Source organism: Eucyclogobius newberryi, unplaced genomic scaffold (assembly GCF_026437365.1).
Source record: "Eucyclogobius newberryi isolate DKJ021-1_F unplaced genomic scaffold, fEucNew1.0.hap1 SCAF_4, whole genome shotgun sequence".
NCBI classification, from domain to species: Eukaryota; Metazoa; Chordata; class Actinopteri; order Gobiiformes; family Gobiidae; genus Eucyclogobius; species Eucyclogobius newberryi.
Genome location: NW_027316056.1, coordinates 39,458,848 through 39,475,563, shown reverse-complemented (window position 1 = coordinate 39,475,563; position 16,716 = coordinate 39,458,848). Strand labels below are relative to the sequence as shown.

The 16,716-nt window shown below is 34.4% G+C and overlaps 1 protein-coding gene across 1 annotated transcript in view; it reads left to right on the top strand.

The window, feature by feature from the left end:
• Positions 1 to 10,668, top strand: part of LOC140378045 (complement C3-like) — a 165,377-nt gene extending 154,709 nt beyond the window's left edge. Inside the window, exons 40-42 of the mRNA XM_072463676.1 lie at positions 9,818 to 9,898; positions 9,973 to 10,120; positions 10,472 to 10,668. Of these exons, the coding sequence (XP_072319777.1) occupies positions 9,818 to 9,898; positions 9,973 to 10,120; positions 10,472 to 10,610 (368 nt within the window). The 3' untranslated portion in view covers positions 10,611 to 10,668. The remainder of the gene's footprint in view (positions 1 to 9,817; positions 9,899 to 9,972; positions 10,121 to 10,471) is intronic.
• The last annotated feature ends 6,048 nt before the right edge of the window (positions 10,669 to 16,716 follow it).

Genomic DNA, 16,716 nt, shown 5'->3' with positions numbered 1-16,716 from the left:
CACTATAATACTCACTATAATACTCACTGTAACTATAATACTCACTATAATACTCACTGTAACTATAATACTCACTATAATACTCACTGTAACTATAATACTCACTATAATACTCACTATAATACTCACTGTAACTATAATACTCACTATAATACTCACTGTAACTATAATACTCACTATAATACTCACTGTAATACTCACTATAATACTCACTGTAACTATAATACTCACTATAATACTCACTATAATACTCACTATAACTATAATACTCACTATAATACTCACTATAATACTCACTGTAACTATAATACTCACTATAATACTCACTGTGACTATAATATTCACTGTAATACTCACTATAATACTCACTATAATACTCACTGTAACTATAATACTCACTATAATACTCACTGTAACTATAATACTCACTATAATACTCACTGTAACTATAATACTCACTATAATACTCACTATAATACTCACTGTAACTATAATACTCACTATAATACTCACTGTAACTATAATACTCACTATAATACTCACTGTAATACTCACTATAATACTCACTATAATACTCACTGTAACTATAATACTCACTATAATACTCACTATAATACTCACTATAACTATAATACTCACTATAATACTCACTATAATACTCACTGTAATACTCACTATAATACTCACTATAATACTCACTGTAACTATAATACTCACTATAATACTCACTATAATACTCACTATAATACTCACTATAATACTCACTATAACCATAATACTCACTATAATACTCACTATAATACTCACTATAATACTCACTGAAACTATAATACTCACTATAATACTCACGGTAACTATAATACTCACTATAATACTCACTGTAACTATAATACTCACTATAATACTCACTATAATACTCACTATAATACTCACTGTACCTATAATACTCAATATAATACTCACTGTAACTATAATACTCACTATAATACTCACTGTAATACTCACTATAATACTCACTATAATACTCACTGTAACTATAATACTCACTATAATACTCACTGTGACTATAATACTCACTGTAATACTCAATATAATACTCACTATAATACTCACTGTAACTATAATACTCACTATAATACTCACTGTAACTATAATACTCACTATAATACTCACTGTAACTATAATACTCACTGTAATACTCACTATAATACTCACTATAATACTCACTGTAACTATAATACTCACTATAATACTCACTATAACTATAATACTCACTATAATACTCACTATAATACTCACTGTAATACTCACTATAATACTCACTATAATACTCACTGTAACTATAATACTCACTATAATACTCACTGTAACTATAATACTCACTATAATACTCACTATAATACTCACTATAACCATAATACTCACTATAATACTCACTATAATACTCACTATAATACTCACTGTAACTATAATACTCACTATAATACTCACTATAATACTCACTATAATACTCACTGTAACTATAATACTCACTATAATACTCACTGTAACTATAATACTCACTATAATACTCACTGTAATACTCGCTATAATACTCACTATAATACTCACTGTAACTATAATACTCACTATAATACTCACTGTAACTATAATACTCACTGTAATACTCACTATAATACTCACTATAATACTCACTATAATACTCACTATAATACTAACTGTAACTATAATACTCACTATAATACTCACTGTGACTATAATACTCACTGTAATACTCACTATAATACTCACTATAATACTCACTGTAACTATAATACTCACTATAATACTCACTGTAACTATAATACTCACTATAATACTCACTGTAACTATAATACTCACTATAATACTCACTATAATACTCACTGTAACTATAATACTCACTATAATACTCACTGTAACTATAATACTCACTATAATACTCACTGTAATACTCACTATAATACTCACTGTAACTATAATACTCACTATAATACTCACTATAATACTCACTATAACTATAATACTCACTATAATACTCACTATAATACTCACTGTAACTATAATACTCACTATAATACTCACTGTGACTATAATATTCACTGTAATACTCACTATAATACTCACTATAATACTCACTGTAACTATAATACTCACTATAATACTCACTGTAACTATAATACTCACTATAATACTCACTGTAACTATAATACTCACTATAATACTCACTATAATACTCACTGTAACTATAATACTCACTATAATACTCACTGTAACTATAATACTCACTATAATACTCACTGTAATACTCACTATAATACTCACTATAATACTCACTGTAACTATAATACTCACTATAATACTCACTATAATACTCACTATAACTATAATACTCACTATAATACTCACTATAATACTCACTGTAATACTCACTATAATACTCACTATAATACTCGCTGTAACTATAATACTCACTATAATACTCACTATAATACTCACTATAATACTCACTATAACCATAATACTCACTATAATACTCACTATAATACTCACTATAATACTCACTATAATACTCACTGAAACTATAATACTCACTATAATACTCACGGTAACTATAATACTCACTATAATACTCACTGTAACTATAATACTCACTATAATACTCACTATAATACTCACTATAATACTCACTGTAACTATAATACTCACTATAATACTCACTGTAACTATAATACTCACTATAATACTCACTGTAATACTCACTATAATACTCACTATAATACTCACTGTAACTATAATACTCACTATAATACTCACTGTGACTATAATACTCACTGTAATACTCACTATAATACTCACTATAATACTCACTGTAACTATAATACTCACTATAATACTCACTGTAACTATAATACTCACTATAATACTCACTGTAACTATAATACTCACTGTAATACTCACTATAATACTCACTATAATACTCACTGTAACTATAATACTCACTATAATACTCACTATAACTATAATACTCACTATAATACTCACTATAATACTCACTGTAATACTCACTATAATACTCACTATAATACTCACTGTAACTATAATACTCACTATAATACTCACTGTAACTATAATACTCACTATAATACTCACTATAATACTCACTATAACCATAATACTCACTATAATACTCACTATAATACTCACTATAATACTCACTGAAACTATAATACTCACTATAATACTCACTGTAAATATAATACTCACTATAACCATAATACTCACTATAATACTCACTATAATACTCACTATAATACTCACTGAAACTATAATACTCACTATAATACTCACTATAACCATAATACTCACTATAATACTCACTATAATACTCACTATAATACTCACTGAAACTATAATACTCACTATAATACTCACTGTAACTATAATATTCACTATAATACTCACTGTAACTATAATACTCACTATAATACTCACTGTAACTATAATACTCACTGTAACTATAATACTCACTATAATACTCACTGTAACTATAATACTCAATATAATACTCACTATAATACTCACGGTAACTATAATACTCACTATTATACTCACTGTAACTATAATACTCACTATAATACTCACTGTAACTATAATACTCACTATAATACTCACTGTAACTATAATACTCACTATAATACTCACTGTAACTATAATACTCACTATAATACTCACTATAATACTCACTATAATACTCACTGTAATACTCACTATAATACTCACTATAATACTCACTGTAACTATGAGACTCACTATAATACTCACTATAATACTCACTGTAACTATAATACTCACTATAATACTCACTATAATACTCACTATAATACTCACTATAACTATAATTCTCACTGTAATACTCACTATAATACTCACTATAATACTCACTATAATACTCACTGTAACTATAATACTCACTATAATACTCACTATAATACTCACTGTAACTATAATACTCACTATAATACTCACTATAATACTCACTATAACTATAATACTCACTATAATACTCACTATAATACTCACTATAATACTCACTATAATACTCACTGTAACTATAATACTCACTGTAACTATAATATTCACTATAATACTCACTGTAACTATAATACTCACTATAATACTCACTATAATACTCACTGAAACTATAATACTCACTATAATACTCACGGTAACTATAATACTCACTATAATACTCACTGTAACTATAATACTCACTATAATACTCACTATAATACTCACTATAATACTCACTGTAACTATAATACTCACTATAATACTCACTGTAACTATAATACTCACTATAATACTCACTGTAATACTCACTATAATACTCACTATAATACTCACTGTGACTATAATACTCACTGTAATACTCACTATAATACTCACTATAATACTCACTGTAACTATAATACTCACTATAATACTCACTGTAACTATAATACTCACTATAATACTCACTGTAATACTCACTATAATACTCACTATAATACTCACTGTAACTATAATACTCACTATAATACTCACTGTAACTATAATACTCACTATAATACTCACTGTAATACTCACTATAATACTCACTATAATACTCACTGTAACTATAATACTCACTATAATACTCACTATAACTATAATACTCACTGTAATTATAATACTCACTATAATACTCAATATAATACTCACTGTAACTATAATACTCACTATAATACTCACTGTAACTATAATACTCACTGTAATACTCACTGTAACTATAATACTCACTATAATACTCACTGTAACTATGATACTCACTATAATACTCACTGTAACTATAATACTCACTATAATACTCACTGTAACTATAATACTCACTATAATACTCACTGTAACTATAATACTCACTATAACTATAATACTCATTGTAACTATAATACTCACTGTAACTATAATACTCACTATAATACTCACTGTAACTATAATACTCACTAAAACTATAATACTCATTGTAACTATAATACTCACTGTAACTATAATACTCACTATAATACTCACTGTAATACTCACTATAATACTCACTATAATACTCACTGTAACTATAATACTCACTATAATACTCACTGTAACTATAATACTCACTATAATACTCACTATAATACTCACTGTAACTATAATACTCACTATAATACTCACGGTAACTATAATACTCACTATAATACTCACTGTAACTATAATACTCACTATAATATTCACTATAATACTCACTATAATACTCACTGTAACTATAATACTCACTATAATACTCACTGTAACTATAATACTCACTATAATACTCACTGTAATACTCACTATAATACTCACTATAATACTCACTGTAACTATAATACTCACTATAATACTCACTGTAACTATAATACTCACTGTAATACTCACTATAATACTCACTATAATACTCACTATAATACTCACTATAATACTCACTGTAACTATAATACTCACTATAATACTCACTGTGACTATAATACTCACTGTAATACTCACTATAATACTCACTATAATACTCACTGTAACTATAATACTCACTATAATACTCACTGTAACTATAATACTCACTATAATACTCACTGTAACTATAATACTCACTATAATACTCACTATAATACTCACTGTAACTATAATACTCACTATAATACTCACTGTAACTATAATACTCACTATAATACTCACTGTAATACTCACTATAATACTCACTATAATACTCACTGTAACTATAATACTCACTATAATACTCACTATAATACTCACTATAACTATAATACTCACTATAATACTCACTATAATACTCACTGTAATACTCACTATAATACTCACTATAATACTCACTGTAACTATAATACTCACTATAATACTCACTATAATACTCACTATAACCATAATACTCACTATAATACTCACTATAATACTCACTATAATACTCACTGAAACTATAATACTCACTATAATACTCACGGTAACTATAATACTCACTATAATACTCACTGTAACTATAATACTCACTATAATACTCACTATAATACTCACTATAATACTCACTATAATACTCACTGTAACTATAATACTCACTATAATACTCACTGTAACTATAATACTCACTATAATACTCACTATAATACTCACTGTAACTATAATACTCACTATAATACTCACGGTAACTATAATACTCACTATAATACTCACTGTAACTATAATACTCACTATAATACTCACTATAATACTCACTATAATACTCACTGTAACTATAATACTCACTATAATACTCACTGTAACTATAATACTCACTATAATACTCACTATAATACTCACTGTAACTATAATACTCACTATAATACTCACGGTAACTATAATACTCACTATAATACTCACTATAACTATAATACTCATTGTAACTATAATACTCACTGTAACTATAATACTCACTATAATACTCACTGTAATACTCACTATAATACTCACTATAATACTCACTGTAACTATAATACTCACTATAATACTCACTGTAACTATAATACTCACTATAATACTCACTATAATACTCACTGTAACTATAATACTCACTATAATACTCACGGTAACTATAATACTCACTATAATACTCACTGTAACTATAATACTCACTATAATATTCACTATAATACTCACTATAATACTCACTGTAACTATAATACTCACTATAATACTCACTGTAACTATAATACTCACTATAATACTCACTGTAATACTCACTATAATACTCACTATAATACTCACTGTAACTATAATACTCACTATAATACTCACTGTAACTATAATACTCACTGTAATACTCACTATAATACTCACTATAATACTCACTATAATACTCACTATAATACTCACTGTAACTATAATACTCACTATAATACTCACTGTGACTATAATACTCACTGTAATACTCACTATAATACTCACTATAATACTCACTGTAACTATAATACTCACTATAATACTCACTGTAACTATAATACTCACTATAATACTCACTGTAACTATAATACTCACTATAATACTCACTATAATACTCACTGTAACTATAATACTCACTATAATACTCACTGTAACTATAATACTCACTATAATACTCACTGTAATACTCACTATAATACTCACTATAATACTCACTGTAACTATAATACTCACTATAATACTCACTATAATACTCACTATAACTATAATACTCACTATAATACTCACTATAATACTCACTGTAATACTCACTATAATACTCACTATAATACTCACTGTAACTATAATACTCACTATAATACTCACTATAATACTCACTATAACCATAATACTCACTATAATACTCACTATAATACTCACTATAATACTCACTGAAACTATAATACTCACTATAATACTCACGGTAACTATAATACTCACTATAATACTCACTGTAACTATAATACTCACTATAATACTCACTATAATACTCACTATAATACTCACTATAATACTCACTGTAACTATAATACTCACTATAATACTCACTGTAACTATAATACTCACTATAATACTCACTGTAATACTCACTATAATACTCACTATAATACTCACTGTAACTATAATACTCACTATAATACTCACTGTGACTATAATACTCACTGTAATACTCACTATAATACTCACTATAATACTCACTGTAACTATAATACTCACTATAATACTCACTGTAACTATAATACTCACTATAATACTCACTGTAACTATAATACTCACTATAATACTCACTGTAACTATAATACTCACTGTAATACTCACTATAATACTCACTATAATACTCACTGTAACTATAATACTCACTATAATACTCACTATAACTATAATACTCACTATAATACTCACTATAATACTCACTGTAATACTCACTATAATACTCACTATAATACTCACTGTAACTATAATACTCACTATAATACTCACTGTAACTATAATACTCACTATAATACTCACTATAATACTCACTATAACCATAATACTCACTATAATACTCACTATAATACTCACTATAATACTCACTGAAACTATAATACTCACTATAATACTCACTGTAAATATAATACTCACTGTAACTATAATACTCACTATAATACTCACTGTAACTATAATACTCACTGTAACTATAATACTCACTATAATACTCACTGTAACTATAATACTCAATATAATACTCACTATAATACTCACTGTAACTATAATACTCACTATAATACTCACTGTAACTATAATACTCACTATAATACTCACTATAATACTCACTATAATACTCACTGTAATACTCACTATAATACTCACTATAATACTCACTGTAACTATAATACTCACTATAATACTCACTGTAACTATAATACTCACTATAATACTCACTATAATACTCACTATAATACTCACTGTAATACTCACTATAATACTCACTATAATACTCACTGTAACTATAATACTCACTATAATACTCACTATAATACTCACTATAACTATAATTCTCACTGTAATACTCACTATAATACTCACTGTAATACTCACTATAATACTCACTATAATACTCACTGTAACTATAATACTCACTATAATACTCACTATAATACTCACTGTAACTATAATACTCACTATAATACTCACTATAATACTCACTATAACTATAATACTCACTATAATACTCACTATAATACTCACTATAATACTCACTATAATACTCACTGTAACTATAATACTCACTGTAACTATAATATTCACTATAATACTCACTGTAACTATAATACTCACTATAATACTCACTGTAACTATAATACTCACTGTAACTATAATACTCACTATAATACTCACTGTAACTATAATACTCACTATAATACTCACTATAATACTCACTGTAACTATAATACTCACTATAATACTCACTATAATACTCACGGTAACTATAATACTCACTATAATACTCACTGTAACTATAATACTCACTATAATACTCACTGTAACATGCGGAGGTCATTGTTTTACATTTTCTTCATTGTAAAATTCAATGAATATCTCAAAGTACTTAATATTTGGAGCTGCCTCTTCGTAGTGTCATTTCAGTGCAAAGGCTCATTTATGCTCGACGTTCAAGACCTCTGCGTTGGTTTGTCTGTCATTTGGTCCACATGCTGTACATTTGCTGACCACTGGGGGCAGTAGTGAACACAGGACGACAGTGGAAACTCAACTCTTTAAAAAGCTACTTGTTCTAGTCACTTTTGGAACTTTTCCTACAAATGTGATCTAAAAACTGCCGTGGGCGTCGCCGTGTTTGTTTTTCTTGTTGCCCTTTTTCTTCTGTTTTGGTCGATTCTCTAACTGATTTGGCGCGCCCTCTGGTGGTCATTTACCAGAACACAGACATTAGAAAGGGTCAGAAATATAAATGAAGCTGACAGCGCCCGCACAGAGCTGTTTACGTACGAACACGGAGCAGAAATGAGCCTTAAAGAGCAGTTTGAAGTACTTTGAAAACTGAACTTTTCTGAGCTTTGAAATATGATACAGGATTACTCGAGCACCAGATCCAAATTCTGTTTAATCTCGTAACAATGGCGCTCCCTCACACCGTCGGGTCCTCTGCTCTTGACTGTAGCAGGTTTGAAGAATGGGTCAAATGCAGACGAGAGCGTGAAGCTCTTTGCAGTGACTCAAACGACTGTTGTTGTTGCAGTGTTCAAAGTGAAGGTGCTGAGCGTGACGCGGAGTTACTACGACAAGTACGAGCTGCAGATCACACAGCTCATCAAACTGGGTGCGAGTCTCTTTTGAACACCTCTCTCCGTGGGCCTGAGCGCGGCGCATAAACTGACCCTGTGTCCCGTCCAGGCGCTGAGTCCGGACTGTTAGCTGGACAGATCAGGACCTTCATGTCTCACGGGTCCTGCAGAGACGAACTCCAGCTGATCCCAGACCAGGAGTACCTCATCATAGGCTCTAGGCACGACCTGTGGAACACCGACAGCGCCACCAACAGGTAAAACCCGCAACAACATCCTCACATCCAATGTCTTTGTCTGGAATACAACAACATCCCTGTGCGAGACGTTAAACTCATTGACATGTTTTAACAGATGATGTTTTTGTGGTTGTACATGGCCAGTGTGTTCCTGTGTTTGTGTTGACCTTTGCTTCCCCCTGGTGGTAGGTTTGAGTCTTGACCTTTGCTTTCCCCTGGTGGTAGCTTTGAGCATATGTTCCTGTGTTTGTGTTGACCTTTGCTTCCCCCTGGTGGTAGCTTTGAGTGTTGACCTTTGCCTCCCCCTGGTGGTAGGTTTGAGCGTATGTTCCTGTGTTTGTGTTGACCTTTGCCTCCCCCTGGTGGTAGGGCCGTGTACCTGCTGGGGAAGAACACGTGGGTGGAGCGATGGCCGTCTGCACAAGAGTGCGGCTCGAACCTCAGACAGAAGTGTGAGAGTCTGACCGCCATGACCGAAGAGCTGACCACAACCGTGTGTCGACAGTAATGCTGATGTCGACGCGGCGTCCGTGAACGCATCGCCACTGGAGCTGTCCATCTTTAACCACGCCCAGTTTACAACCTGGCCTATCGTCCACGTGAACCAAAAACTGGGACAAAGCTTAATGTCTACTCCGTCGCAAATTAACTCAAGTGTCAACAAATGTTGGTGTTTTTGAGACAGATATAATAAAATAAAGTTAAAGATGTTTTTGCAAATTCTTCTTGACAAAAATAAATAAACATTTGAATAAAATTGTAACCGTGTTTTGTTTCTCCTTATTTCAGTGGATAAGCATTATTATTAGGCCCGAGCGCCACAAGCTGCTGAGAGGCCTATTAGTTCTGTCAGGCCGTGCGCATGTAGTAACCACGAGGCGGTCGTCATCCCCATGACACCCCCAAGTAGCTCATGAATACGTTCCCCATCTCTTGCATGTTCCGTGCATATAAGCATGTAATGCAAAAAATAAACATTATTACTGTATAGAGGGCCAAAAACACTAAGTGGGCGGAGCCCACTCAAAATTAAGTAAAGCCATGAGGTAGGAAAGCGCGAGAGCTTTCTGAAAATGTATAGTTTATGATATTTGAAAAATGGGAAACATTGTTCGCATCGGAATAATATTCATTCTTTTTTCTTCTTCTCGGGACCAACCCCCCTATTTTTCACCCAGTGAACATTGACGAAAAGGTTAAAAAATGTGCACCTCTAAAAATCGTGCCTCTCTACATTCTGGTTGTCTCCTTTTCCAAAAATGTTTTAAATTGGCGCGTCAGCGCCCCCAAATGTACCAAAAATGGATTGAAAGATAGGAAATGACAAAAAAAAATCTGATCGTAGAATCATGAAATTTGGCGCAGAGGTAGATGGTGACAAGAGAAGTAAAACATATTTTTACGGCAACGCCGTCCGCCCAACCAAATGTCGGCCATATTGGTTCAAACATGGCCAAGCATGACTCGGGAGTTTTTCCAAAGGTCGTACTTTTACAAACTCCTCTCAGGGCATTGGCCCTAAAAAGCTGAAATTTGGTGAAAATGGTGCTGAGGAGTGGGACATCACAAGTTATTAAATTACTTTGATATCTGTCAACTGTAGCTAGAATTTCAAAAATTTCCCAAATTTTAAATTTGCTACCGTTTGCGTAGATAAATCCGAATTGCATCAAATTAGAATCAGTTGTTAAACTCTTTGCCCTAAACCTACTTCAAGTGAAATAAATTAATTTTGCGTGACAGCGCCCCCTACAGAGTGAAATTTAATTTTATATGGCGGGTAAAATGTTTAGTTTTGCGAAATTTTACGAAATTTGGCACAAAATTCAATTTTGGCATCCCGATCAAAAAAGTCAATGAGACCCATGTCATATTTGTTATGGCTTTTCCGTAGCGATGATAGAAACCTCCCATGTTATTCCAATGGGGAAATCGCCAGATCTCTGAAATGTGAACATACTGACACTTTATACTTTTATGAACTCCTCCAAGGGCTTTAGCCCTATTAACGTGAAATTTGGTGAGACTCATCTTCAGGGTTGGACCATCAGAATTTATCCATTTTTTTATTCTAAGAGTCATGGTCTCTGTGCGGCAAAGCCGTACATTCTGCCAAGAATTTAAAATGAAATTGCTTTTTGAATGGGGACCACAAAATTTTGTTCTCCCAAAATGTATCAAATTTTGCACAAAATTCTATTTTGGCATGCCAGTAAAAAGCCCAAAACACCCATGTCATATTTGTCACGACGTAGCTGTAGCGATGACAGAAACCTCCCGTGTGAACATGTTGACATCTTATACTTTTACAAACTCGCCCTTGGAGGAGTTCGTACGATCCAAGAGAATCCAGTGATCGACTGGATCAACACAAACAGAAGCTCATTCTTCATGATTGTCCAACAGCAATATCATGTATAACTTTAGCAGCTGTGATAGCACTATGTAGTACTATGTAGTACTAGTAGTACTATGTAGTACTAGTAGTGCTAGTAGTACTATGGAGTAGCCTCGTTTGTGCAAAGGGAGAATAAGCAGTTTGAAGATACTTTCAGTTTGAATCGTCAGATTAAAAACACAAATTAAACGATGTATTGTTATTGGTGTATTATTATTATTAGTGGAGCTGACCAAAGGTGTCAGACCTTTAGGATCATTCAGACTGATCAAATGTGTTGTTTTGCTCAGATTCACTTTACAGGGTGAAATATAAAGTGAAAGTTGTTTCTTGTTGCTGCTGTGGCGGTTTCTATGGTAACGGCAGCTATTATTTGGTGTAATGTTGGGACGGTGCATGTTAAAGGGCCGCGTGCTGTTGTCCCACGTTTACTGTCACAAACGTCCTCGGGCCAGTGCCAAGGTCACGATGACAGTGTGCTCCTGTGGCACCTGGTGGCCCCCCCGTGGCACCTGGTGGCCCCCCCGTGGCACCTGGTGGCCCCCCGTGGCACCTGGTGGTCCCCCCGTGGCACCTGGTGGTCCCCCGTGGCACCTGGTGGCCCCCCCGTGGCACCTGGTGGCCCCCCCGTGGCACCTGGTGGCCCTCCCGTGGCACCTGCTGGTCCCCCTGTAGCACCTGGTGGTCCCCCTGTGGCCCATCCCCTCTTAGCTCAACCCTCTTTATGAATGAGAGGAAGGTGATGAGTGGAGCTTGTACTGCGTAACTGCAGTGACGGTGTTGTTCTGCTTGTTTACTTCCTGCAGCTGTTTCGAGCTCTTGGAGCGTCTCGAGTTCTTGCAGGACAAACCTTTGTGTCTCAAGTGTCAACACTTCATTGTTTTAAAGACTGTCTCCATGTTTCACCATCTTCATTCTTGCACAACCTTTTCAGTTTGTCTTCCTGACCATCTTGTCTTTTGTCTTACGTCATGAACAAAAGAGAGATAAAAGAAGAGGGCGGAGTCTGAAAGGTCAAAGCAACAAGGAACAAGGAACAAGACCTGAACCAGGACCCGAACCAGGACCTGTATTTAAAAGACCAAAACTGATCATTTCACTAGAAAAAACTCTGGATCAGGTCTGAGCGGGATTTGAACCGCCGACCTTCAGGTTTGAAGTTATGTTCTGGGTAAAAGTTACACCAGAGCAGATTCTTTATAACCAGAGACTGGAGTAATAGTGCTCAAGCTGCCATACTTCCCCCAGAGTTGCTCCTAGGGCGGCGGAGCTTAAACTGTAGCTTTATATTTCTGTTCCTCACTGGCCTGAACATAAGTCATTTCAAAGAGGAACGTTTTAAGCCTGGTCTTAAATGAAGAGACTGTGTCGGCCTCTTTAACATGGACAAGAGCTGATTCCATAACACAGGAGCTCTACCTCCTACTGTGCTTTTAGAGACTCTTGGGACCACCAGAAGGCTCTACCCCCTACTGTGCTTTTAGAGACTCTTGGGACCACCAGAAGGCTCCACCTCCTACTGTACTTTTAGAGACTCTTGGGACCACCAGAAGGCTCTTCCTCCTACTGTGCTTTTAGAGACTCTTGGGACCACCAGAAGGCTCCACCTACTACTGTGCTTTTAGAGACTCTTGGGCCCACCAGAAGGCTCTACCTCCTACTGTGCTTTTAGAGACTCTTGGGACCACCAGAAGGCCCTACCTCCTACTGTGCTTTTAGAGACTCTTGGCACCACCAGAAGGCTCTACCTCCTACTGTCCTTTTAGAGACTCTTGGCACCACCAGAAGGCTCTACCCCCTACTGTGCTTTTAGAGACTCTTGGGACCACCAGAAGGCTCTACCTCCTACTGTGCTTTTAGAGACTCTTGGGACCACCAGAAGGCCCTACCTCCTACTATGCTTTTAGAGACTCTTGGGACCGCCAGAAGGCCCTACCTCTTACTGTGCTTTTAGAGACTCTTGGCACCACCAGAAGGCCCTACCTCCTACTGTGCTTTTAGAGACTCTTGGGACCACCAGAAGGCTCTACCTCCTACTGTGCTTTTAGAGACTCTTGGGACCACCAGAAGGCCCTACCTCCTACTATGCTTTTAGAGACTCTTGGGACCACCAGAAGGCCCTACCTCCTACTATGCTTTTAGAGACTCTTGGGACCACCAGAAGGCTCTACCTCCTACTGAGCTTTTAGAGACTCTTGGGACCACCAGAAGGCTCTACCTCCTACTGTGCTTTTAGAGACTCTTGGGACCACCAGACTCCAGCACCGGCGAAATATGCTCTCTTCTTTATTTCCTGTTAGTAATCAAGTCCAAGTCCATTTTATTACATCAAGTCTTAAGTAAATGAGTCTTAATTGCTGAATGCATTAATTTACACTGCATGGTTCAAGTTCATATGGTTTAAGGTCATATGGTTTAAGTTCATATGGTTTAAGGTCATATGGTTTAAGGTCATATGATTTAAGTTCATATGGTTTAAGTTCATATGGTTTAAGTTCATATGGTTTAAGTTCATATGGTTTAAGTTCATATGGTTCAAGTTCATATGGTTTAAGTTCATATGGTTTAAGTTCATATGGTTCAAGTTCATATGGTTTAAGTTCATATGGTTTAAGTTCATATGGTTCAAGTTCATATGGTTCAAGTTCATATGGTTCAAGTTCATATGGTTTAAGTTCATATGGTTCAAGTTCATATGGTTCAAGTTCATATGGTTCAAGTTCATATAGTTTAAGTTCATATGGTTCAAGTTCATATGGTTTAAGGTCATATGATTTAAGTTCATATGGTTTAAGTTCATATGGTTTAAGTTCATATGGTTTAAGTTCATATGGTTTAAGTTCATATAGTTTAAGTTCATATGGTTCAAGTTCGTATGGTTTAAGGTCATATGGTTTAAGTTCATATGGTTTAAGTTCATATGGTTCAAGTTCATATGGTTCAAGTTCATATGGTTCAAGTTCATATGGTTTAAGTTCATATGGTTTAAGTTCATATAGTTTAAGTTCATATGGTTCAAGTTCATATGGTTTAAGGTCATATGATTTAAGTTCATATGGTTTAAGTTCATATAGTTTAAGTTCATATGGTTTAAGGTCATATGGTTTAAGTTAATATGGTTTAAGGTCATATGGTTTAAGTTCATATGGTTTAAGTTCATATGGTTTAAGTTCATATGGTTTAAGTTCATATGGTTTAAGGTCATATGGTTTAAGTTCATATGGTTTAAGGTCATATGATTTAAGGTCATATGGTTTAAGTTCATATGGTTTAAGGTCATATGGTTTAAGGTCATATGGTTTAAGGTCATATGGTTTAAGTTAATATGGTTTAAGTTCATATGGTTTAAGGTCATATGGTTTAAGTTCATATGGTTTAAGGTCATATGATTTAAGTTCATATGGTTTAAGGTCATATGATTTAAGGTCATATGGTTTAAGTTCATATGGTTTAAGGTCATATGGTTTAAGGTCATATGGTTTAAGGTCATATGGTTTAAGGTCACTTAAAGGTCACTTACCCTGCGACAAGTTGGCCACTGTCCAGGGTGTACCCCGCCTAAGGCCCGAAGTCAATGGGATAGGCTCCAGTCACCCGCGACCCCGAAAGGGAACAAGCGGTAGAAAATGGATGGATGGTTTAAGGTCATATGGTTTAAGGTCATATGGTTAAGGTCATATGGCCTCATGCAGCTGACATCTCCAGTGTGTAACCTTCAGTATTTAGAACAAATACTTTGAGTACTTAACCTGACTGTGTACTCATCCTCCATGAACCAGGAACCAGGAACCTGTCATTGTCCTGTACAGTGTGATTTATGGGCGTCACGTGTTTGACGCTGACAGACGGACCAGGAATAGACCTGGTTTAGACCTGGTCTAGACCAGGTCTAAACCAGGTCTAAACCAGGTCTACATCAGGTCTAGAGCAGGACCTGGGCGGGGTCTTGGGTCTGAGGACAGGTATAAATACTGCGAGGAGAGTTCAAGCACAGAAAACTTCTCCCACTGCAGCGACACGACTCGGTAAGTCCTGTTCTCCTTCATCCCAGAGTGTCAGATGCCCTCCCGTAGGGTCTGTGTGTCAGATGTCCTCCCGTAGGGTCTGTGTGTCAGATGCCCTCCCGTAGGGTCTGTGTGTCAGATGTCCTCCCGTAGGGTCTGTGTGTCAGATGCCCTCCCGTAGGGTCTGTGTGTCAGATGTCCTCCCGTAGGGT